Genomic DNA, 25,791 nt, shown 5'->3' with positions numbered 1-25,791 from the left:
TTGTGAAGCAGCTTTAGGGAGAAAAAAATCACTGGAAATCGTTTTAAAAGTGAACTCTGGCATTTTAATGTGCAATAGCTACAGAGAAACAAAAGGGATGTGCAAAAATGACTGTTTTCAGGTTTCTAGTGTGCATCAGGTATATATGTTCTAACTGTATATACCTGATGCACAGAAGATAATATCAGGTGTGCAATAAACATTGAGTTTACAATAAATAGTATCTGATGTGCATTAGATATCTTGTGTCCACACAAGATAATGTCTGCAGTGCACTGGATATTATTTGCTGTGGAGTAGATAGATGCTATTTATTGCATGATGGGTAGTATCTGTGGTAAACAAACATTATATTAGATGAGGTCTGGTGTAGGATTGGGTGGCTGGATGATTCCATCATCCATCACCAATGGCTGATCAGTGTGACGAAGTGGAGCCATCATCATGATGCCACCCCCCCATACACACCCTACCAAGAGGCACACTAATTCCATTGTCACTGCTATAACATATATATTTCTTATATGCTATAACAATATATTTATTTGTTTGTACTGGGGATTTCCATTCATGGAACTGACCTCTTATAATAGTTCAAACTGAGTACTGATGTGTCAACCAAAGAGTTCAAAAGGGAGGGTGAGGGTGTTGACGGAAGTAATGTTTTCGCCCCTGTTTGTGTGTTTGTCTTTTTGTTTGTTTTGTTTGTTTGTTTGTTAAAAGCCTGGGGCCCACAATTCATATATGTATGTTATGTCATATATATATATATGTTTATATATATAATACCCATATAATATATATATATATATATATATATATATATATATATATATATATATACATACACACAGTGGGGTAAATAAAAGTATTTAGTCAGCCCCTGATTGTGTAAGTTCTCCTACTTAGAAAGATGAGAGAGGTCTGTAATTTTCAACATAGGTACACTTCAACTATGAGAGAAAAAATGAGAAAATCCAGAAAATCACATTGTAGGATTTTTAAATAATTTATTTGTAAACCATGGTGGAAAATAAGTATTTGGTCACCCACAAACAAGCAAGATTTCTGGCTCTCACAGACCTGTAACTTCTCCTTTGAGAAGCTCTTCTGTCCTCCACCTGTTACCTGTGTTAATGGAATCTGTTGGAACTTGTTATCTGTATAAAAGACACCTGTCCACAGCCTCAAACAGTCAGACTACAAACTCAACCATGGCCAAGACCAAAGAGCTGTCGAAGGACACCAGGAAGAAAATTGTAGATGTGCACCAGGCTGTGAATCTACAATAGTCAAGCAGATTGGTGTGAATAAATCAACTGTGGGAGCAATTGTTAGAAAATGGAAGACATACAAGACCATTGATAATCTCCCTCAATCTGGGGCTCCATGCAAGATCTCATCCCGTGGGGTCAAAATGATCATGAGAATGGTGAAGAAAAATCCCAGAACTACACAGAGGGACCTGATGAATGACCTGCAGAGAGCTGGGACCAAAGTAACAAAGGCTACACACTACACAGAGAGGGACTCAAATCCTGCAGTGCCAGGTGTGTCCCCCTGCTTAAGCCAGTACGTGTCCAGGCCCGTCTGAAGTTTGCCAGAGAGCATATGGATGATCCAGAAGAGGATTGGGAGAATATCATGTGGTCAGATGACCAAAATAAAACATTTTGGGAAAAACTCAACTCGTTGTGTTTGGAGGAAGAAAAATGCTGAGTTGCATTCCAAGAACACCATATCTACTGTGAAGCATGGGGGTGGAAACATCATGCTTTGGGGCTGTTTTTCTGCAAAGGAGACAGGACAACTGATCCGTGTTAAGGGAAGAATGAACGGGGCCGTGTATCGTGAGATTTTAAGCCAAAACCTCCTTCCATCAGTGAGAGCAGTGAAGATGCAACGTGACTGGGTCTTCCAGCATGACAATGATCCCAAACAATGAAGGAGTGGCTCCATAAAAATCATTTCAAGGTCCTGGAGTGGCCTAGCCAGTCTCCAGACCTCAACCCCATAGGAAATTTGTGGAGGGAGTTGAAAGTCCGTGTTGCCCAGCGACAGCCTCAAAACATCACTGCTGTAGAGGAGATCTGCATGGAGGAATGGGCCAAAATACCAGCTACAGTGTGTACAAACCTGGTGAAGACTTACAGGAAACATTTGACCTCTGTCATTGCCAACAAAGATTATGTTACTAAGTAATGAGTTGAACTTTTATCATTGACCAAATACTTCTTTTCCACCATAATTTACAAATAAATTCTTTAAAAATCCTACAGTGTGATTTTCTGGATTTTTTTTTTCTCATTTTGTCTCTCATACTTGAAGTGTACCTATGATGAAAATTACAGACCTCTCTCATCTTTCTAAGTAGGAGAACTTGTACAATCAGGGACTAACTAAATACATGTTTACCCCACTGTGTGTGTGTGTGTGTATATATATATATATGACATATATATATATATATATGACAATCTGACAATTGGTCCAGATCACGTATCACATTTGTTACAAACCAGAAAGCTGAACACATGATTAGAAAAACCAAGTCAAACATGAACATACTCCATAAATATTTAAACAACATCAGAAAAACACACAGATTGAAAGTACATCAGCTAACAACCGGACCATCTGTTAGCAAGTTCTTCATGGAGGTGAAGCGAAAAGGTCTGAGTACGAGCCCAAAACCATCAGCAGCTTTCATATTTGGGCGATACCATAAGTTTGCATGTTTATATATATAATACCCATATAATAAACAAATTATTAACCTCGCTTGCTCGGTCTGTACGGGATTATCAGACCGCAACGTTTTTTGCATGGACCTTGCTAACGCCATACTGTCAAAACCTCGGTCTGATATTTTCCTATGCAGACCTCATGCTCAGTTAATAATCCTTTAATATGCTGTATTTTGTATAACGATCTTTTACATCAGACAAAACGTCCCACCCCAACATAATGTATTTCCATTAAAAACCCCTCGCATGTACCGGACAGAAGAGTCTCACAACAAAGGTATGAAATGAAGTTCATTAATGACACTCGCCAATTAGAGGAAAGTGGGAACCATATTTCCTTGATGAGAAGCCCGGTCATTTTTTTTTCAAACCATGTTCAGACCCGGTGCCTAGACGCAGCGGGCCTTTATTCAAGGCTGGTGATTATTAACAAAACGCTGTTTGCTGCCTGCACTCTAATATGGTGTTACGTTTCACACATATCCCTTGGTGTGGTAAACAAAAGACAACTGCTTTAGATCAGGGCCCTCTGCGTGGCTGCGAACCCTCTCTGTAGCCTGATGCACACCTGCTAAATGATGGAGACTGCAAGGGCTGTGATTGGTCACTTTTACGTTTTCACTCTTTCCTCTCCCTTCATATTTTAATAGTTTCTGCAGTGTCCCATTTTAACTTTAACTGTGGTTCATAATTTGCTAATAGTGTCATACTGGATCAGAATGGGAAAATTATTGCCTGCTATTTATGCTATGCTACGAACAGCTGTCCTCTGCTTTTGGGCTCCTTCTGTCCTGAACTTTCTGCTATTGTATACGGTGCTGCCCCCAGTAGTGAGTCAGTGCCAATGTGCTGCACACAGTTATAAAAAAAACAAAAACAAAGAAGATTCCTGGTTTTTCATGGTACATGTTTTTGAAAGTAAGCAGTGCCACTTTTGGGTTATTCTATTTTATCATGGAAAATAAATTGAAACATTATACAAACAATTGTATCAGATTGCATCATACTGCATCACACCGAACCATTCCATAATATAAACTATCATTCCTGAATCATATCATAGCCCATGTACCTAGATATATTTTATCACTTTATAAAGGGGAGATGCAGAGTGCTGGTATTTTAAAAAGTATAATATAAATTAGGTACACACCCCCTTTATTCCAGTGTTTTAGTGTCAACATTGCCAGACATGTCTTGTGCACACTAAAAATATTTTGCACAACCCAGAATTTGTTATCTCGCGTGTACTACATATTGTCTATAATAATTTTAGTGTGCACAAAATAAGTGTCTGGGGTGCACCAGTTATTATCGAGTATGCAGAATATAGTATGTGCTTCACATCAGTTGTTATCTGTTGCATGCCTGAAACGTGGAAAAAAATTGTCTTGCTCGTGCCCCTTTAGGTGCACAGCACGGCGCTGGATGCTCCACATTCTTCCTGCACTTTAATGTTAATGCACTTAACAGTTGTTTTACATCTTGAACTGTGCTTTAAAAGAATGGATTCACATGGAGCAGCACATAAGGAAATGTGGTTAAAATTGGACACGGTGAAGCAGATTGTGAGCCTCCAGCAGTGGAGTGAGGCCATGAATTATTTGGCATTTCTAACGGTCTGAATACAAACAACATATAAAGTGATCATCTCTTTATAAATCCCGATTTTTCTTGTGTTTGTTCACCTAAACAGAAGCCTCACAGGGGCAAGCTGTCGTCATGCCGCATCAGTAATGCAGGAGGTTGTTCAGCCGGCCTGAAGGAATAGTTAATTTAGATGACAGGAGTAAGTTAACACTGAGAAGATTTGCTCTCCCCGAGTGGATATAAAATTCATAGCATGACGTTCACTCTTAGTTTGATTTTTCTAGTTCCTTTGAGCTGTATCTTCAAACTGCACTGCAAACTTAAAAATTGAACAGAGAGGAGAAATTGAGTGGAAAATGGCAGGATGGGGTTAGAGCTGATGGTCGCTTTTTGGGCCGCACGCGGGACGGTGCGCCTTTAAGAGTAGAAGTAGGGCGCTTCACCTCGCTGTCTTTGAACACTCCCTCCATAGACTTCACGTAAATCATAGTGCTTAGCCTTGAGTGTTTATTCACATTAATGTCTCACATAAATTTGAAGTCTTTTTTTTTTCAGTTCCTGCGTGCACTTGGCTCGACCGGCTGGTCTATATTTCAGGGTTCCTGTTTGCTCGGCCGTGTTGAGGCTGCAGAGTAGAATTTGCCACAGAGCTCCTGACGTGATGTTATCACAATCTTTCTCACAAATTATCACGTACTTGCGCCGCTCTAACATAATGTTGTGGTTTGACTTGAAATGTAGCCCCATGGTATGATCTGATAATGTAACATAATATTAGTGCAATTCATTATTTGGTTTTCTTCAATTTCTCTTGAGTACAAAGCTGAAATCCCAGGAGGCAACAAAATGTCAACATTAATAATAGTTAGGAATGGCAAGGCATGAACCAACTAGATTTCAAAGACTTTCCACGGCCAAAACCTCCTTTGAAGCGACTTGTTTTCATATCTGAGAATGCAGTTTTGTACAACATCAATTTTACAGTGAGGGAAGTGCACGTGAAAATAAAAAGGAGGCGCGCCAGTGAAAACTGTTACCGTTTTCACAGTGATGTTTTTTTTTTTTCATCCTTGCACCATTATTAGATAAGCAGCCACTTTGCCATCAGAAGCCATCTTGCACAGAGAGGCAGTCATTGAGTAAAGAGGGAGGGAGGAGCCAAAAAAAAAAAAAATGCAGAAAGTGAGACCCAGACGGATAATACAAGGAAGAGAAACAAAGCATTTCAGAGGAAGGGAGTAAAGTTGAAACAGCAGACTAAGCAGAGATAGAGATCGTTTGGGGAATTCCAAATTTAGAGCTGCCACCACACACGCACTCACACACAATCACAGCCGCACTGCTTTAAGGTCAGAGTCGCACTCTGTCTGCCTGGGTCATTGTGACGGGCTCTAAAATAGACAGTGTCTGAAGCCGAAGTGACACTGGATCAACAACCCTCGACCCTGCACTGGCAAAAGTAACACCAGACGCAGACGCGCAAAGAAATTAAACGGGCCCAGTGCAGAAAGGGTGACGCGCGCATGCACGCACAAGCATTAATGGAGGCGTTTTGGCTCTCGATGCTACCAGCAAGTAATGACATGTGGCGCAGAGGGAGTGAGCTGCTGGAGGACTTGGCGAGCAGCTGGAGCTCTTGCTGGCATGTCTCACTGCTAAACTATGCACACCCATATCCCTCAGCAGGCTCTAATGTTGTTCTATTCATTTGACTTCACTTTATTGTGTTAATGAGAGATACCGTTGAGAGGCACGGGCGCTTGATTGAGGGTGAGAATGGCTAATCACTGGAACAGCTAATCAGTGCTTGTCGAAAATATTGATTAGTTCTGTGCGTTATGGACATGCTCGTTAACCAGTGTGTCATCCTCTCTCTTCCACACCATCCTCTCCTCCCACTCTACTCCCTACCTCATTTTGGCTGTCTGCCTTTTTGTCCTTCATCCCCCCCCCCCCCCCCCATCCCCTGCAGCAACTTCCAATGGCACAGTTGAGGGCCTGGAGAACCGGGAGGGAGGTGTGTGCAAGACCCGATCCATGAAAGTCATCATGAAAGTCGGGCAAGGTAAATGTGCGATCACCTCACGTGTGTAACACGATGCATCGTTGCTGCCTCAAAGCCATGTTTCACTTTGGTGGGACATTTTTACTTGTCGCTGTGTGTGCGTAGCATGACTTTGTCCACCACCAGCCTCCACAAGGAACTGCTCACTGGAACAGTAAAATTGTGTTATGAAATGAACTGATGCCCCTTTTTTAGTTTTATATTTCTTCTGTTTGCTACAGAGATTTTGCATTTAAATGAAATAGATGCAGTTATACTTTAGAGTTTATTGAGATGGATATATTTATTTTTGGAGTACATGTATATTCCTCTTTTATGGGAAACGCAGGAGTGCTGAAATGTTTATAGTCTGTGCATCCAGACAGTCCTGAACTCAAACTGCAAGAACACTCAAAAAAGTGAGTCAGGTGGGTTGTGTACTTTATAACTTCATATAATATTTTAATTTACCATATTTTCCAGACTGTATGTCGCACCAGAGAATTAGTCATAAAATGCATCAGGAGGATGCAAGAAGAAGTGCAAGAGGAAAAATATATAGAAGTTGCATTGATCTATAAGTCGCATTTATTTTTGAAACATGCTACCGCTTCATGCAACAAGAAGCAAAAATTAATTTAATTGGAGAATTATTTAATTATTATACAAACCACATTAGTGGTTAGAAGCTAATGGGCTAATTATTGTTATTTACGAGGAATAAAGAACTCAAGCGTAAACTGCTTCTTGTCACCACAGACTAGATGAAAATGTCAAGGAACTAATTGGGTGCATGTTTACTGCAGTAAATGTAAATCAACCTTTTAACTGATTATGCATTTTGTAATAAGCCTTATTTTAGCCTAGCTGTCCTCTTTGGTGTTCACTGGCTGTCCCATAAAGTGCAAACAAGTTGAGTGCTGAGTAGTGTTCAGGTTATTCCCTCTCTTTATTCAAAAGCTCCGTCCTTCAGTTTGAGACCTTGGTTTATTTATTTCACCCATTCCTTAGGACTCAGCACATCCTCCTCCAGATATTCTTCTTCTTTTATAGCGGTTCGCATCCAGCTTAAAGGTACATTACTGCCACCTTCTGCTCCGGAGTGTGTATCAGAGTACCTCCTTTGGATCACTATACAGGAGAAGTGTGTCATGCGTGCAGACATTGCCATCTTACAGCTGTAGAGGATAATACAGTATTTGTAACATTTCAATCAATCAATCAACATTTATTTATAGAGCACTTTACAGCACTGACTGGTATCCAAAGTGCTTAACATTAAAAACACAAATTCACAAAAATAAAACACATATAGAATAAAATTTTAAAACACATAAAAAACAGAACATGTCACCTCCCCACTAAGTGTTAAAAGCCAGTTTAAATAAATAAGTCTGTAACTTAGATTTAAAAAGTGGTAGGTCATACACTGGTTAATGCCCGAATAAAGTGCATTACAGTAATCAAGTCTGGAGCTGATGAAAGCATGAATGGCTGTCTCAAGATCACGTCTACTGAGAAAGTGCCTTATTTTAGCCAAAAGGCGAAGTTGGAAAAAACTAGCTTTGACAACAGAGTTTATCTGTTGATCGAACCTCAAACAGCTGTCAAATATCACTCCCAAATTCTTGACAGCTGGTTTGACATTGTTAGCCAATTTCAGTCAGTTCAAACTACAAGTCACAAGACCATTCATATTGTCTTGTAGTACGGAAAATATGGTACTTATCACACATATATTTGTTAAGAGAAAGTAGTTTTTATAGTTCATTTAGTGAGATGAACATTGTCCATTTAACTAACCAATATGATTTTGTGGAACTTGTTGACAAAGGAAATTTTATAGTCAATTTTAGTCAATTAGTAATAGTCAATTTTACAGCCAATTTTGACCTAATCAGTACCACTTAAGGTGGCAAATCAACATTTACAAGCCAGCCAAAGTATACCATGGCCTACAAAGTAAAGTATGACGGTCATCCCAGGGTGGTAGCTATAGCCAGGTAGGGCTCAAAGAAGGGTTACATGGGGCAAAATTTAAACATCTTCCAATAATACTGAAAAATATACCACTTTATTTGTCTAATCATAAAGATTCCAAAAAGATATAGGTTTGATATAGATATGACTAAATGTTTTGGAGTTATGGGGTAAAAACAGCAAAAATGGTGACAAAGATCAATTTCAAGTTGAACAAGGGTCGAAAGGTAAAGTTGCTCCAATTTTGGTAAAAAAAAAAAAAAAAAAAAAAAGCTAATTGTTGTTTGAGCTAATAGGATAAATAAATAGAATAGTTCGGACTGTTGAATGTTTGGTCTGATATCCAGTGGAGTCTATGACACATATTACCCCATGATGCAAAACTAAGTATAACAGATGGTGCAAACCTTTCCATTTTAAAACTTTAAAAATCAGCAAGTTAATAACTGGGAGCATCCTGACCACAACAGGGCACAGTGCAGTATACAAAGACTTATTTATTTAATTAACTACTTAAATTAAATCAAATCAAATCAATTTTATTTATATAGCGCCAAATCACAACAAACAGTTGCCCCAAGCCGCCTTATATTGTAAGGCAAGGCCATACAATAATTACGGAAAAACCCCAATGGGCAAAACGACCCCCTGTGAGCAAGCACTTGGCAACAGTGGGAAGGAAAAACTCCCTTTTAACAGGAAGAAACCTCAATCACTAATGATTAAATGCAGAGTGGTACATACAGAGCAAAAAGAGAAAGAAACACTCAGTGCATCATGGGAACCCCCCAGCAGTCTAAGTCTATAGCAGCATAACTAAGGGATGTCTCAGGGTCACCTGATCCAGCCCTAACTATAAGCTTTAGCAAAAAGGAAAGTTTTAAGCCTAATCTTTCAGGAGCCTGAAAGCTGAAGGCTCTGCCTCCCATTCTACTCTTACAAACCCTAGGAACTACAAGTAAGCCTGCAGTCTGAGAGCGAAGCGCTGTATTGGGGTGATATGGTACTATGAGGTCCCTAAGATAAGATGGGACCTGATTATTCAAAACCTTATAAGTAAGAAGAAGAATTTTAAATTCTATTCTAGAATTAACAGGAAGCCAATGAAGAGAGGCCAATATGGGTGAGATATGCTCTCTCCTTCTAGTCCCTGTCAGTACTCTAGCTGCAGCATTTTGAATTAACTGAAGGCTTTTCAGGGAACTTTTAGGACAACCTGATAATAATGAATTACAATATTCCAGCGTAGAGGAAATAAATGCATGAATTAGTTTTTCAGCATCACTCTGAGACAAGGCCTTTCTAATTTTAGAGATATTGCGCAAATGCAAAAAAGCAGTCCTACATATTTGTTTAATATGCGCATTGAATGACATATCCTGATCAAAAATGACTCCAAGATTTCTCACAGTATTACTAGAGGTCAGGGTAATGCCATCCAGAGTAAGGATCTGGTTAGACACCATGTTTCTAAGATTTGTGGGGCCAAGTACAATAACTTCAGTTTTATCTGAGTTTAAAAGCAGGAAATTAGAGGTCATCCATGTCTTTATGTCTGTAAGACAATCCTGCAGTTTAGCTAATTGGTGTGTGTCCTCTGGCTTCATGGATAGATAAAGCTGGGTATCATCTGCGTAACAATGAAAATTTAAGCAATGCCGTCTAATAATACTGCCTAAGGGAAACATGTATAAAGTGAATAAAATTGGTCCTAGCACAGAACCTTGTGGAACTCCATGATTAACCTTAGTCTGTGAAGAAGATTCCCCATTTACATGAACAAATTGTAATCTATTAGATAAATATGATTCAAACCACAGCAGCACAGTGCCTTTAATACCTATGGCATGCTCTAATCTCTGTAATAAAATTTTATGGTCAACAGTATCAAAAGCAGCACTGAGGTCTAACAGAACAAGCACAGAGATGAGTCCACTGTCTAAGGCCATAAGAAGATCATTTGTAACCTTCACTAATGCTGTTTCTGTACTATGATGAATTCTAAAACCTGACTGAAACTCTTCAAATAGACCATTCCTCTGCAGATGATCAGTTAGCTGTTTTACAACTACCCTTTCAAGAATTTTTGAGAGAAAAGGAAGGTTGGAGATTGGCCTATAATTAGCTCAGATAGCTGGGTCAAGTGATGGCTTTTTAAGTAACGGTTTAATTACTGCCACCTTAAAAGCCTGTGGTACATAGCCAACTAATAAAGATAGATTGATCATATTTAAGATCGAAGCATTAATTAATGGTAGGGCTTCCTTGAGCAGCCTCGTAGGAATGGGGTCTAATAGACATGTTGGTGGTTTGGAGGAAGTAACTAATGAAAATAACTCAGACAGAACAATCGGAGAGAAAGCGTCTAACCAAATACTGGCATCACTGAAAGCAGCCAAAGATAATGATACATCTTTGGGATGGTTATGAGTAATTTTTTCTCTAATAGTTAAAATTTTATTAGCAAAGAAAGTCATGAAGTCATTACTAGTTAAAGTTAAAGGAATACTCGGCTCAATAGAGCTCTGACTCTTTGTCAGCCTGGCTACAGTGCTGAAAAGAAACCTGGGGTTGTTCTTATTTTCTTCAATTAGTGATGAGTAGTAAGATGTCCTAGCTTTACGGAGGGCTTTTTTATAGAGCAACAGACTCTTTTTCCAGGCTAAGTGAAGATCTTCTAAATTAGTGAGACGCCATTTCCTCTCCAACTTACTGGTTATCTGCTTTAAGCTGCGAGTTTGTGAGTTATACCACGGAGTCAGGCACTTCTGATTTAAAGCTCTCTTTTTCAGAGGAGCTACAGCATCCAAAGTTGTCTTCAATGAGGATGTAAAACTATTGATGAGATACTCTATCTCACTTACAGAGTTTAGGTAGCTACTCTGCCCTGTGTTGGTATATGGCATTGGAGAACATAAAGAAGGAATCATATCCTTAAACCTAGTTACAGCGCTTTCTGAAAGACTTCTAGTGTAATGAAACTTATTCCCCACTGCTGGGTAGTCCATCAGAGTAAATGTAAATGTTATTAAGAAATGATCAGACAGAAGGGAGTTGTCAGGGAATACTGTTAAATCTTCAATTTCCATACCATAAGTCAGAACAAGATCTAAGATATGATTAAAGTGGTGGGTGGACTCATTTACATTTTGAGCAAAGCCAATTGAGTCTAATAATAGATTAAATGCAGTGTTGAGGCTGTCATTCTCAGCATCTGTGTGGATGTTAAAATCGCCCACTATAATTATCTTATCTGAGCTAAGCACTAAGTCAGACAAAAGGTCTGAAAATTCACAGAGAAACTCACAGTAACGACCAGGTGGACGATAGATAATAACAAATAAAACTGGTTTTTGGGACTTGACTAAGAGTCAAGCTTTCAAATGAATTAAAGCTCTGTCTGGGTTTTTGATTAATTAATAAGCTGGAATGGAAGATTGCTGCTAATCCTCCCCCTCGGCCTGTGCTACGAGCATTCTGGCAGTTAGTGTGACTCGGGGGTGTTGACTCATTTAAACTAACATATTCATCCTGCTGTAACCAGGTTTCTGTAAGGCAGAATAAATCAATATGTTGATCAATTATTATATCATTTACTAACAGGGACTTAGAAGAGAGAGACCTAATGTTAATAGACCACATTTAACTGTTTTAGTCTGTGGTGCAGTTAAAGGTGCTATATTATTTTTTCTTTTTGAATTTTTATGCTTAAATAGATTTTTACTGGTTGTCGGTGGTCTGGGAGCAGGCCATTATAGCTTTAAAGCTTTATATGTTTACATAATTTCCAAAGGCTATATTTGTTTGATTGAAATTTGATTAATTATGCAGCACTGACACGGATCCAGAGAAACTGGCGTGTTGAACCAGCAACCTCTCATTTCATAAGCAAATTACTCCACCTTTTCTACATTCACCCGACACGGTGAACGATTAAGTGATTACCCAAAAAACTCTTTGTTATTGAGAAATAATTGTCAGCTGCCAGCTGTAAGTATAAAATTCAGAAGTTAAATACAGAGTTCAAGGTGGTGCTTTCAAGTCTCCAAGGATTTATTTCAAATTCAAATTAAAATCAAATGTATTAATTTATATAGCGCCAATTCACGATGAAATCGTCTCAAGGCGCTTCACACAACATAAAAAAACTGAATTAAAATTTAAAACACAATAAAAAGACAACCATAAAAGAATACAAGAATAAAAACACATCATAACACTAATGATAAAACAGGGAAAACAAATGAGTCTTTAAACATGACTTAAAAGTCTCCACAGTATCCGACTGCCGAATGTGTGCTGGGAGATCGTTCCACAGAGCTGGAGCACGGTAGGAGAAAGCTCTGTGACCGGCAGACTTTTTATTCACCCTGGGAACACATAGAAGTCCTGCACCCTGAGAACGCAGGGCCCGAGCTGGTACATAGGGGCTTACCAGGTCAGCCAGATAGGGAGGTGCAAGTCCATGAACAATTTTATAAACTAATAACAGTACTTTAAAATCCGATCTTGCAGCAACTGGAAGCCAGTGCAGGAACGCCAAAACAGGCGTAATGTGGTCAAACTTTCTGCTTTGTGTCAAAAGTCTGGCAGCAGCATTTTGAACCAGCTGAAGACCCCTAATCCTGGACTGCGGTAAGCCAGAAAATAGAGCATTACAACAGTCCAATCTAGAAGAGACAAATGCATGAATCAAAGTCTCAGCATCAGACATAGACAGGATGGGACGAATCTTCGCTATATTTTGCAAATGGAAGAAAGCAGTCCTTGTAATGTCTCTAATGTGGAGATCAAAGGACAACGTAGGATCAAAAATTACTCCAAGGTTCCTCACTTTATCCGTATGATGTATAACACACGAACCTAAGCTAAGTGCTGGCTGATCAAATTGATGCCGATACCTCGCTGGACCAAGAACCATAACTTCAGTCTTATCAGAATTTAAAAGTAGGAAGTTACTAGACATCCAACTGCTTACTGATAGAAGGCAATCTTCCAAAGATTTTATGTTAATGAGATTACCAGCAGTTATTGGCATGTACAATTGAGTGTCATCAGTATAGCAATGAAAGGTTATTTACTACACTTGCCTGTGGTAGCAAATACAGAAGTATTGTTTTCAGTCTTGAGTGGTTGTGTGTGTTTTGATCTAATTTGGACTAAAATTGGTGTATTGATGGAGAATTAGTCATGAGAGACTAGACAATAGTCTTTGTCATTGTATAAGGGGGTACAACATAATTGGGTGGTACGCCACAAAAAAACAAGACATCTTATAAAGAGAATACATGTGAAATCCCACTTACGCACGTTTTGATCATTCTTATATTTTTCCTTTGTTTTTTTGTGCGTACACAACTTTCAAGCTTTGAGCGTAAGCAACTTTTTAGCACGAATTCAGGACAAACGTATTTCATTTTAAGAAAGGTCATGGTCAAACTTTTGACATTTGAAATGTTAAACTCAAGGTTTTGAACAATTTTCAACCAGTGTAGATGCTCGAAATTTAAGGATAAAGTGGATAAATTTTGAATTAAGTCACAAATCAATTTGCACAAATCTCTCTCAGGGCCACTTCTTCTTCAGTCTTGTTTCTTTTTTTCTTTTTGTATCCATTCCCGTAGCAGTGACATCACCAAAAAGTAACAACCGAACAAGAAATGAAAAGTAACAACTTCGTGACCACAAAGATCTCAAATGTTTCTTGTTGTTTGAGTTGATTCTTTGACTTTAATCAGAGTAAGAAAGCATCTTTGAAATTGTTACTATTTCCCAGGGGCAAGTCATCCCAAAATTATGGTGCAAATGAAGATATCTAAACAAAAGGCCTGTGTTTAGATATCCTTGGACTCGACATTTGGTTTGCATCATACATTTCACTTTTAGATGCCGTTTTTGCCACATATGCAGGCATCCATATCCTGAAGCTGACAGGATACAGTACACAGATGTGTTACTCTGTAAACATTCCCCCATCCTCAGTGGGGCTGTTTTGACCAAAACAGACACTAAACACCATCTGAGAGGAACATCTGCCCGCCACGACCATCTGATTCCAGCTTTAAAGCTGCATCTCGCACGTCAAAATAAACTGAAGCTTGCTGAGAAGTCTGCAGTGTGTGTGTGTGTGTGTGTGTGTGTGTTTTAAACACAGCCTGTGTGTAGATATGTGAATGTTGGCACATGAGATGACAGCAGTGTATGCTGGCAGACGGTGGAAGAATAGAAGCTAACAAGCTGCTGATGCTAGCAAGGTCTGAGTCGGAACAAATTTAGCAGATACAGTGAAAAATACCTAGAACTATCTCGGAAACAGACAGGCACTGCATTATCGGTCTATGTAGGTCAGTTTGAGCATCCCACAGCCCCCCTGGGTCTGCAGCTATGTCCCCATATAATAGCAGGGTTGCACGAGTACAAACAGCACAGGCATTTGCACAAATTGTGAGGCAAAAGTCGAAAATCAAATATCTGATTGTGTGAACGTTCTTGGAGGATTCATCTGTGTTTGAGTCTGTGGCTGCCGGCTGTTCCTCAACTTCAGCAGAGTCTGTGCTCATTTCCCAAAACAGTCTGAAGCGAGCTGTCAATCATAATCACTGTGCCCTAAAAACCTTGTTAGAAAAGATGCTGTGGGCCCAGCTGCTACTACTTTTAAATTTACGTCTGCAGCAGATGTTTATTGCATAGCGTGTCTGTCACTGTTGCAATTTCAAGAGCAACTCACTGGTTAAATTTTGTTTTGGGGGAATCATGCTTGTGGACCGTGGAGATAATCACGGCGAAAGAAAATGTGTTACACAGGAAAAAAGTGAATGTCAGAGAAAACGAGGCTCTTTAGAGCCATGTGCTGAAAAAACATGGAGCTTGCTGATGTCACACAAGGGACTTGTAACAGAGCTCTGACCTGTGGGAGGTAGTAATGATTTTAGATGCAGAGAGACAGAGTTGTAGAGACAGCTGGACTGAGACACGGACGTACAGACAGACAGCCTGAGACATCTTTCAATGAAATATTATTTCCATTGAACGAATGAAAAAACATTCGTTATTTGTTTTATATAATTATTAATTTATGAACAAGAGAAAAGTTACTTTCATTCTGGTGTGCATCACTGGTCCTTTGATGTCAAGAGGTTCCAAACAGTCCAACACGAATTTTGAATAACAGCCAATTCAATCTAACCCAAAATTGTTCTCAGTCAACTTGCAAAAACAGTCATATTGTTCAGAAACAATCCCGATGAATGAATCACTGACTTCTTCATGTACTGGACTGTTGTCTGCTTTTCTCAGTCCAACAAAAATTTGTGACAGAAATTTGTTGAGCTCTTCATCCGATAGCAGCTCTACATTAGCTAGATACGTCCAGTGATGCCGGTAACGCGTTACTCTAATCTAACCATTGTTTTTTAGTAACGAGTAATCTAACACGTTAATCTTTCCAAATCAGTAATCAGATTAAAGTTACTTCTCCAAGTCACTCTGCGTTACTATTATTTTTGCATTGTGGGTCGATAGCAGCATTAAACTTGGTCCATGGGCAGGAGGTCGGGGTTCGACTGAACTGCCCACTTTAAGTGAGCTGTGAGCTTTTCATCCGCGGTTTTCTGCAGCAGCTCGTCCTCACCTCTTAAAGCGCGGTGACAACAGCACACCTGCACTGAGCTTTACAAAGACATTTTTATGTTTTTTCCTCCTTTATTTAGAATTCTGAGCTGAGCTTCTCCGCATCTGTTCATTAAAAACAGCTGATCCTCCACGACGCGTCAACAACTAACACTATTTTCCACTCAAATGCACCTAAACTCTCTTTCTGAGGACCACATGATGTGAAAACGCAATAAAACTTTCTTACCTGTAAATCTGGTCATGTTTTCTGCATAAATAAATTTTATCCATTCTTTGTGCTCAACCACCAAAGCAGGGGCGAATCCAGATGGAATGGGGGTGTGGGGCAAGGATGTGCCCCCCCCCCCCACAACACCACTGGATTAAAGGTCCACTTTTGAAGCCTTTTTTTTACTACAACTACTAATACTACTTATAATAATAATAATCATTTCGACAAGTAAAATGTTTAGAAAGAATTTAAATGTTAGAAAAATGTTAGAAAGAATTTAATAGTTACATTTATAAACAATGTAGGCTAGAAATTGCAAGTTTTACTGTTACAGTGCTGTCAACAGTTAAATATGAGATCAAGAAAGAGGTCTTTATTTTACTTTTTATAAAACAAGTATTTATTTTCATTGAAGTCAAGAAAGGGTGACTATAAAGCGAGTTTTGGCAAAACAAGTATCATTGTCATGTTGAGGTAACAGAGCGTTGTTGTCGACAGCTGGGGAAAGTAACTAAAAAAGTAACTAGTAATCTAACTTAGTTATTTTTACAACTGAGTAATCAGTAAAGTAACTAAGTTACTTTTTCAAGGAGTAATCAGTAATTGGATTACTTTTTCAATGTAACTGTGGCAACACTGGTCCCAGCGAATATTGCAAATGCCTCCAGACGGCTTACGGCGTAGTGGATTTGTTTTTACTTTTGTGTTAGAAGAATGAGTAGCGTCACTAAGTGCCGTCGCCGTTAGTGTGCACGCCCTGGTGGTCGCAGCGTGTAATGGTACGAAATATATGGAACCAAATTTCTATGCTAAATGGAACCAAAATTGCACGGTAAATGGAGCACAAAGGCAAATGGGATGAATGATCAATATCACATGACATGCAAACCACCAATCAAATGACAACGATCTATTTAGGCGTTATATAACATGAAAAGGAAAACATGCAGAGAGAAGCACCTGGGATTAACATTTAACGGGAATTAGTGCATTTCCAGATGTCCAACGCACCGCTGTTATGCTGGACTTGCACTGACATAGTGTATTTGACTGCTGTTGAGCCACTTTAGAGAAAATGTTAATAATTTGGCTCACAATTAGCCTCAACTATGAACCATTACTGTTAGCCCCAGTTAAAGTCACCTGCAGTTAGCATGAACACATATGCTAATGCTAACCATTCGCACATGGCCACAAGTGCTTAAACTAACCTTGTTTAGTGATTTTCTTTAACACCATGCAAAGCAGCAAAAATATTTCCAATTTCCATCCAATATAGTAGTTGTCATTTTTATGGCCTGGGCCTGCATCCTCTAAATCACTTAATGGTGCCCTGACACTTGTACAACTTTGATCTGCGCACTTGCACACACTTTGTTGTGACAGTCCCACCCGCTGTGTTCCCAGCTGGACACTGTGCTTTGTTCCACTGGATGCCCCACATTGTGTGCTGGACGCTGCGTATATAAAATAATTATTTTGTAGTGGATTAATCATTTTCTCTCTGAGTTGGCTTTTGAAAACTTTTCTAATCGCTTCCGGAATCACAGAGGACCGTTGCTTCTGCAGCTTTTCTCTCTTGCTCTCTCATGTGCTTAATGAGGTGGACAAAGCATTTGGAACTGTCTAAAAAGGTAATTATTTGTCATGTTTATATTGTAATGGCTTGGTAAAAGCCGCATGTTCATTCCTTCTTGTGAGTAGCTGTAAAAGGTGCAATCACTCACACTCACACGCAGTGTTTTTGACTTGTTTGCGCAATGTTCACATGAAGTTTGCGTAATTAATGCGTGATGGAGATTTTGAACATTTCACAATTGTCTTTGCGCACTTGGATGAAGCCGCACACAGTTTACAAGAATTTGAGATGATTTTACTCTCCTGCATAGCAAGTGCGCGGATCAAAGTTGTGCAAGTGTCAGGGCAGCTTTAGGCTTCTGTGGGCATGTTTGTTGAACAAAAGCACAGAGCTGATGCATTGGTATTTTCTATCTCCAGATAGCTTTTGTACCTTAAACCAGCTAAAACCTGGTCTAAAGTCCAGTGTTGATGATGTATAAAGAAGGGAACAGTCAGACTCGCTCACTTGATGAGAGGCAGGCAACATCGTTCACTAAATAAGAGTAAATACTCATAGCAAAAGAGCTGACCTTGCTGCAGGCTACACCTCAGGGAGCATTGGTGGCTGCTGTGTATTCTGACATGTTTGTGCCACTCTCGGCCTACAAATCTTTTCTTCACTTGCGTCTGCTTCCTTGATACTACATCACTATGTGCCTGGCGCAGTCCACTTTCAAGGTCCTTCCCTTGCAATTCATAAATGAACTATAGTGACTTTCATTCTTTTTTGTGTCCTGCAAAAGGCACCAGATGATATCTGCAGGCACATAGAACATTCAATTTTTTCTTCCTCATGCATGCCTTTGGGGATTGTCGTGGCTGCCAAAAATAGTGCGCAACTGTTAGTTTTGTCATTATAACTTTGACTTACTTCCTTAATCAAACTGCTGTGAAGGTGTCTTAGAACCAGCAAACCCTTTTTTATTAACTGTATGCTTAACATTAGGGACGTCCCTATCCGATCACGTGATCGGAAATCGGGCCCGATCACATGGTTTCAGACTTGATCAAAATCAGATGTTGCATCCCGATCAGAAATCTGATATAGATTTTATCCTCATTATTTTGATCAGCGCTATTTCAAGCTCATTATTGCAGATTAATGGGCCTTTCATGAATCGGAAGTGTCAGAGGCATCAGGAATCGGTCTAAAAAGCATTATTTTCAATGAGACGTGTTGCTTTTTAGAGGCATCAGAAGCGTCGCGTCAAAAGCCAAGCTAAAGTGACGCTTCTGACGGGAGCGCGCATTGCCACTTGTCGGCAGGCTGACACTGTCAAAGTTCAACCCAATCCAACTTTCGATGCTCTGAGCTGTGACATAGCTTTGTGCTGTCCAATAGGAATGACGCGTTGAGCCAAATCACAGAAGACTAGTGGCAGAAACCACTGATCTGTACAAAACAGAAACATGTCACAGGACTGTTCATTTATAGAGCAGTTTTCTGAAGAAAAATCCTTGGAAATGTTTTTTGTTGTTGTTTGTTACCTCAAAATTTCTGATTACTGAAAATAGCTAAATCAATAAATGGTTCTTTAGAAACCTTTCATCTGTAAATTAAATCTGTAAATGTTATTTCAGATTAGATAATTTCTTGTTTAACATAAGGAACCTTGGACATTTATTTTTAGGCAAATAAAATAACATGGAAAGTTGTACATTTTTTAAAGTCTGGTAGATTATTACTTGATTGTTCAAGCTACCTCAAGGAGAAGTGCACTGTTTAAGTGATAAATAATAAAATAAGGTGATTAAAATGAAAATATTATATATTTAGCATTTGTTCATTGTTCATTCAGTTTTTTAAAGTATCGGATCGGGACTCGGTATCGGCAGATACTCAAAATCAGATGACTCGGTATCGGATCGGGCCAAAGAAAACCTAATCGGGACATCCCCACTTGACATACATGTTCATGGAAAGTTCTGCAGTCACTCAGTGATTGTTTCATATTATGTGTGTGAATGTAAATTTTGGATGTTGAGCATTGGGCTCCTTTGGGGCCAAAGTTATAAATAAAACTATTTTATTCGACTGAATTTGTCTGTTTTTAAAAAAAAATTAGATTACCAGTTGTTTTGTAATTTCTTTTAAAACAACTACATCTTTAATTTGTGCTCGTCAGTTATGAACACTAGGTAGAATTTAACTTTTTTTATTAGGAGCAAAAATAAATGGGAGAGTTGGGTGGGGCCGAGGGCTACTGCTTGCCAAATTTTAAGCGGTTCTGCAACTAACAGATGTAATCTCACTCCAAACGTTTGAAGAATTTTGAGTGCCGTGATGAACGCTAACTGCTGTTCTTGTTTTCTTTCATATGGCCCATCAGAAGTCAGTCGGGTGTCAGTGTCAACATAACAGTGTCCGTATATGTACGCTACACAGCCAGAAACGCTGTAATTCCTGGAAAACTCTCATCTGTGTTGTTGTCAGGCACAGTGTGTTCATCGGTACATGACTCAAAATGACCTCTATTTCTTTGACTTTCTGCCTTTTTCTTCTTTTGTTGCGAAATGAACAAGCAAACAAAACAATAATAAAAAAAACAAAAAAAACAAAAAACATTTCAAACCCCCAAAGTCTGAAGTCAGAAAAAAAGAAAGACACAAGGAGGTCTTTTAAAAAGGGCTTTGAGACATTATAGCTTTGTTTCGGCAATTATTTTCTCTAAAAACAGGAAGAAGTTAATATTAGGAATAACAGAATGTGTCGCTGTTACAAAGAGACACATTACTTGATTAACTCCTAACCATCTGCACCCACACAGGGTGTTATTTCACCAAATAAAAGAGTTGGAAATTTAAAACTGGCCTCTGCTTGACACTGACCTGTGGTTGGCATGTTTTATTCAAGCCACATTTGGTCTGCTGCCCAACGCCAACACGTCTCCCCAGTACCTCTATAAGATTTTCCCTCACAGACACTCATCAGTTTGTGGTTCGCCTTCATAATTTGTTGTCATAGCAATATTGTGCAACAGAGTACGTCGTCATTCTTTTCATATTTGCCACGGATTTATTGTGGAGACGCTCCTCGAGCCACTCGTGTTGACTCATCCGCGTGAAACTAAGTGGCCTGACTTGTCAATATCTAATTGTACTTTAAATGCCTCTTTTGTCTTTGGATAACATGTGAAGTGAAAATGAAGGGGAATTGATTGAGGAGGAAATGCAGCGAGCCCATATTTTTTCCATCCACTCTCCTTCCCCCACAGCTTGTCACTGCGCTCATTAGAAATATGTTGACTCACCGCCTCATCTCTCCCTCTTCTCTCTCTCTCTGTCTCTCCTTCTCACTCTACATGTCACCCTTCCTCTCCTCCGCCTTCTCCCACCTTCTGGCGTGTTGGTAGTTCTGAGGTGCTTGCTGTCTGCACAGCTCAGGGTAATGTTAGCAGCATGCACAGAAAAATGGGTCAGAACATTAGAACGCGCCGTGCACATGCTCAGTGCTTAACACCGTGTCGGGGTGATCTTCAGATTCAATCAGATCGCTGTGTCCGCTCGTCTCGTCCACCACGCGTGAACATTTTCGCGCCTTGCTTCTGTTTTTATCTCCCACCTGCTAGTAGCCCCAAGGACGACGGATTGAGAGTTGTGCTCCAACCATCCAGAAGTTGTGAAATTTGGGTAAAAGTTCCTGTCATTCTTTTCACCAGGTTTAATGTCTGCACTCTAGCGCCACCAACAGGTCCAATTTGGAGGTGTTACCCATATGTCAGATAAAGTTGATTTGCATCCTCGGAAAGTTACGCCAAATATTCTTCCATATTGGATTTTATGTAGAAGTCTAAAAATTTTCACAGGCCATACATTTTGTCAGATTGTCACAAAAATTGTCACAGTTGATCTTCTCACCAAGCCTCATAGTTCTATCTATATGGCAGCTTGATGTTTTTCAAAGCTTCCATCTGTCACAGCCAAATGTATTTAATGATGGAGCCACCAAATAGGAAGTGAGGTCGCATTTCAGTATCACTTTGACCAAAATCAAACGTGGCACGTGGGCTCAGAACCTCACTGTTTGACCCCCTCACCTCTGTTTGTAGTTATATTTTTAGAGCTGCAGTGACTAATCAATTAATAATTACATATTATGTAATTTACTATTTACTATTACAGAAATTAGGCAACAACTATTTTGATAATTATTAATTGCTTTGAGTCTTTTTTTAAGGAAAAATCCAAATTCTCTGGTTTCCGCTTGTAATATGGGAATATTTTCTGTTTTGTTTTACAAGTTTCTTCATTCCAATCTAGGGTTGGATATCGAGAACCGGTTCTTTTCGGGTATCGTTAAGAAATGATTCAATCCACCGACATCAATAGTATTTTTGCTTAATGATTCCCTTAACGGTCCTTCAGAGTGACTGTTGTTTTTGAGGGTGTTTGTCGGGAAAACGATCATTTCTCTGTGTTGATTACAGACCCTGCAGCGGGTCTGTAATCAACCGCTTCTGCAGCACAACTCCACTTTGAAGCGTGAACCAATGAAGCAATACTTCGATCTGCTGGCTTGTTGGTTCTTTGATTCACTTCTCTTCAGAAGAAGGCAAGTCCGCTTCTTAACCCATCTCAAAGCCATTAAAATATGTCAGTCGTGAGTCACTCTTGTGTGGATTAAAGTCACTAACTGGGACTCTTGTCTTGTTGCAGTCAAAAAATGAGAATCGTCCTTCGTTCTGTTGGCACAGCTTCAAACGCTGTGCCGAGACAGAGTCCGGTTGGAATCAATAACTTCAAAACGAATTGCCGCTTCAAATAAAATGACACCTCTTTCCAAATGTTGTAATACAGACAATAAACTACAATCGACTAAAATGTTTTTTCCTCCCAAAATGAGAGGTCCTGCATTCTTTATGAATTACATCCTGACGTGCAGCACAGCCGGCTGCACGAGCTCAGCTCAGATGTATGGAAAGCTATTCATGCCAATAATGTCTGAAAGAAAATGTTTTTGACAGAAACTACAGATTTTGTTTATTTCTGTTTATGTCCAGAGATCACGGATCCACCATGTAGAGTTTATTATGTCCAGAGTTTAAGGATCCAGTGACCAGTTTCAGATTTATTTACTTTTTTTACTAATTTCCTGCTTTTAAACTCAGATAAAACTGAAGTTATTGTACTTGGCCCCACAAATCTTAGAAGCATGGTGTCTAACCAGATCGTTACTCTGGATGGCATTTCCCTGATCTCTAGTAATACTGTGAGAAATCTTGGAGTTATTTTTGATCAGGATATGTCATTCAAAGCGCATATTAAACAAATATGTAGGACTGCCTTTTTGCATTTACGCAATATCTCTAAAATCAGAAAGGTCTTGTCTCAGAGTGATGCTGAAAAACTAATTCATGCATTTGTTTCCTCTAGGCTGGACTATTGTAATTCATTATTATCAGGTTGTCCTAAAAGTTCCCTAAAAAGCCTTCAGTTGGTTCAGAATGCTGCAGCTAGAGTACTGACGGGGACTAGCAGGAGAGAGCATATCTCACCCGTGTTGGCCTCCCTTCATTGGCTTCCTGTTAATGCTAGAATAGAATTTAAAATTCTTCTTCTTACTTATAAGGTTTTGAATAATCAGGTCCCATCTTATCTTAGGGACCTCGTAGTACCATATTACCCCATTAGAGCGCTTCGCTCTCAGACTGCAGGCTTACTTGTAGTTCCTAGGGTTTGTAAGAGTAGAATGGGAGGCAGAGCCTTCAGCTTTCAGGCTCCTCTCCTGTGGAACCAGCTCCCAATTCAGATCAGGGAGACAGATACCCTCTCTACTTTTAAGATTAGGCTTAAAACTTTCCTTTTCGCTAAGGCTTATAGTTAGGGCTGGATCGGGTGACCCTGGACCATCCCTTGGTTATGTTGCTTTAGACGTAGACTGTGTTTCATAATTATTGTATGGCCTTGCCTTGCAATGTGGAGCGCCTTGGGGCAACTGTTTGTTGTGATTTGGCGCTATACAAGAAAAAAAGTTGATTGATTGATTGACTTTAAGATTCAATAAAATGTTGCTGACATAGAAAACCTGTAAAGCCTACTTTTAGTACACAGAAAATTCACAAGCGGTATTGATAAGGGAATCGATAAGGAATCGAATCGATATGCGTAATCGATAATGGTATCGACATCGATAAAATCTTATCAATACCCATCCCTATTCCTATCTGACAGTAAACTCAATATCTCTGGGTTGTGGACAAAACAAGACATTTAAAGGCGTCGTCTTGGCCTCTGGAAAACATTGATCAACATTTTTCACCAGTTTCTGACATTTTATGAATCAAACACCTAATCGATTAATCGTTCACTTGTTTTCTTAATTAATTGATTTTGAAAATAATCATTTCTTGTAGCCCTAATATTTGTCATATATACATTATTGCTTGATGTTACTGGCTGAAAGTTAATGTAAAAACATCAGTTCTAGTAGTCAGCACTTTGTGTAAAGCCGGGCGCATTTCTTGTGTAGGGAATGTTGGTGATATGATTGCAAGTTTTAGACATGACGAAAAATGGCAGGGAGTGCTCAGTCATGAGCTGCCATGTTTCCCCATTGATTATTGATAGTGCACAGCAGCTGAGTTCACCGCGGGGACTTGGACATTGATAAGACAGAGGATAAGAAAGGATCCATTTGTTAAAAGTGTGGATAATGCGCTTAAAAAAAAGTTGCCGCTGCTTGCCTCTTTTCTCATTTCCATCTTTCACATCTTTCCGATCCCAAATAATCTCCCTCAGCCAAATCAGGGTGGAAATAGGAAATAGCGCACTCGTCTGTCAGGGCCTCTTTACTCGCTCACTCACACATGCCACACAAACTTTGCCACGAGGGACTCAGATGTAAATTGCCTCCCTGCGTGCTCCTCTTCCTCGCTCGCTTCTTGAGTGGGCCTTGGGGCAGATGCAGATAAGGCCAGCTCGAGCAGAGGTATCTGATGGCGTCCTGTGGAATCCGCCTGACTGGTTTCCGTAATAGTCTGTACGGATCTATGTCTGCCGGCCCCGCCCTCGTAAAGCCTCCGATGCAGTGTTTCGAAATCACTGCTGACATAAACTGTCTGTTTTGCCCTTATGCAACATCTTCTGTATTTGTCTCGCCTCCTCGTCCTGTCGTCCTGTTCTCGTCAGAGCGCGCCCTCTTAAAGTCAACGTAATAAATAAGACATGGCCTTTTAATGCGATGAATAATGTAAAACAATAAAAACTTAATATATAACTGCTTTACCCTCATTCTGCCATGCCTAAGTGTATTGTAAGTATGCTGTAGGCGTGTGCACGCACGTGTCCCACGTGTTCCTCCTCTGGCTCTCGTGAATGTGTCAGTGTTAGAAATACCCGTCTGGATGTTTGCTGATGTAAATGTGGGGCTCATTTTTTTTATCGACAGGACAGGGATACTGGTGTGTGTTTCCCACACGTACGCTAACTTGTCCTTCCTCTTTTGCTTTCATCTTCACTTCTGAGACACTTTGAACACACATAAAGATAACCTTCTATCCGCCGAACAGATATATCACAAGATAATAAAACATAATCCTCACCGATGCAGAGCAGCAAGTAGTTGTAATTCAGCGCATGCAGCTATCCAAGGCTGAGATTGTGCACATTTGTTTCCCACAGATCCAAATGCAGTCGACCCCGTGGTGCCGGAGGCTCCGGAAGACAACAACATACCCGAGTCCAGTCCAAGTCCATCCGATCAGGGTCCGATTGGACCCGTCATCCCAGGCAGCACTGGTGAGCAGCATGTTGATTCACAGCAGTCACTTTGTAGAATACAAATATTTGACTAAAAGTTAAGATATTTTGAATATAATTTCTTCATTTCAAAGAATGAACACTCATAGCCTCTGGGGTTTCTCTCATAATTAATCAAGTGTAGTCGGAAAAGAGAAAATAAAAACCAAGGCTGACTTTCTTAAAGCTCTACTGTATTCATGCCGTAGGCTTTTCTTTTGGGGTCAACT

The 25,791-nt window shown here is 39.7% G+C and overlaps 1 protein-coding gene across 2 annotated transcripts in view; it reads left to right on the top strand.

The window, feature by feature from the left end:
• Positions 1-25,791, top strand: part of efnb1 (ephrin-B1) — a 225,492-nt gene that overhangs the window by 187,053 nt on the left and 12,648 nt on the right. For both annotated transcript variants that reach the window (XM_034180914.1, XM_034180915.1), the window contains 2 exons: positions 6,310-6,402; positions 25,445-25,561. In XM_034180914.1, the coding sequence (XP_034036805.1) occupies positions 6,310-6,402; positions 25,445-25,561 (210 nt within the window). The remainder of the gene's footprint in view (positions 1-6,309; positions 6,403-25,444; positions 25,562-25,791) is intronic.

Source organism: Thalassophryne amazonica, chromosome 11, assembly GCF_902500255.1.
Source record: "Thalassophryne amazonica chromosome 11, fThaAma1.1, whole genome shotgun sequence".
Taxonomy (NCBI): domain Eukaryota; kingdom Metazoa; phylum Chordata; class Actinopteri; order Batrachoidiformes; family Batrachoididae; genus Thalassophryne; species Thalassophryne amazonica.
This window is presented reverse-complemented; position numbering and strand designations above follow the sequence as displayed.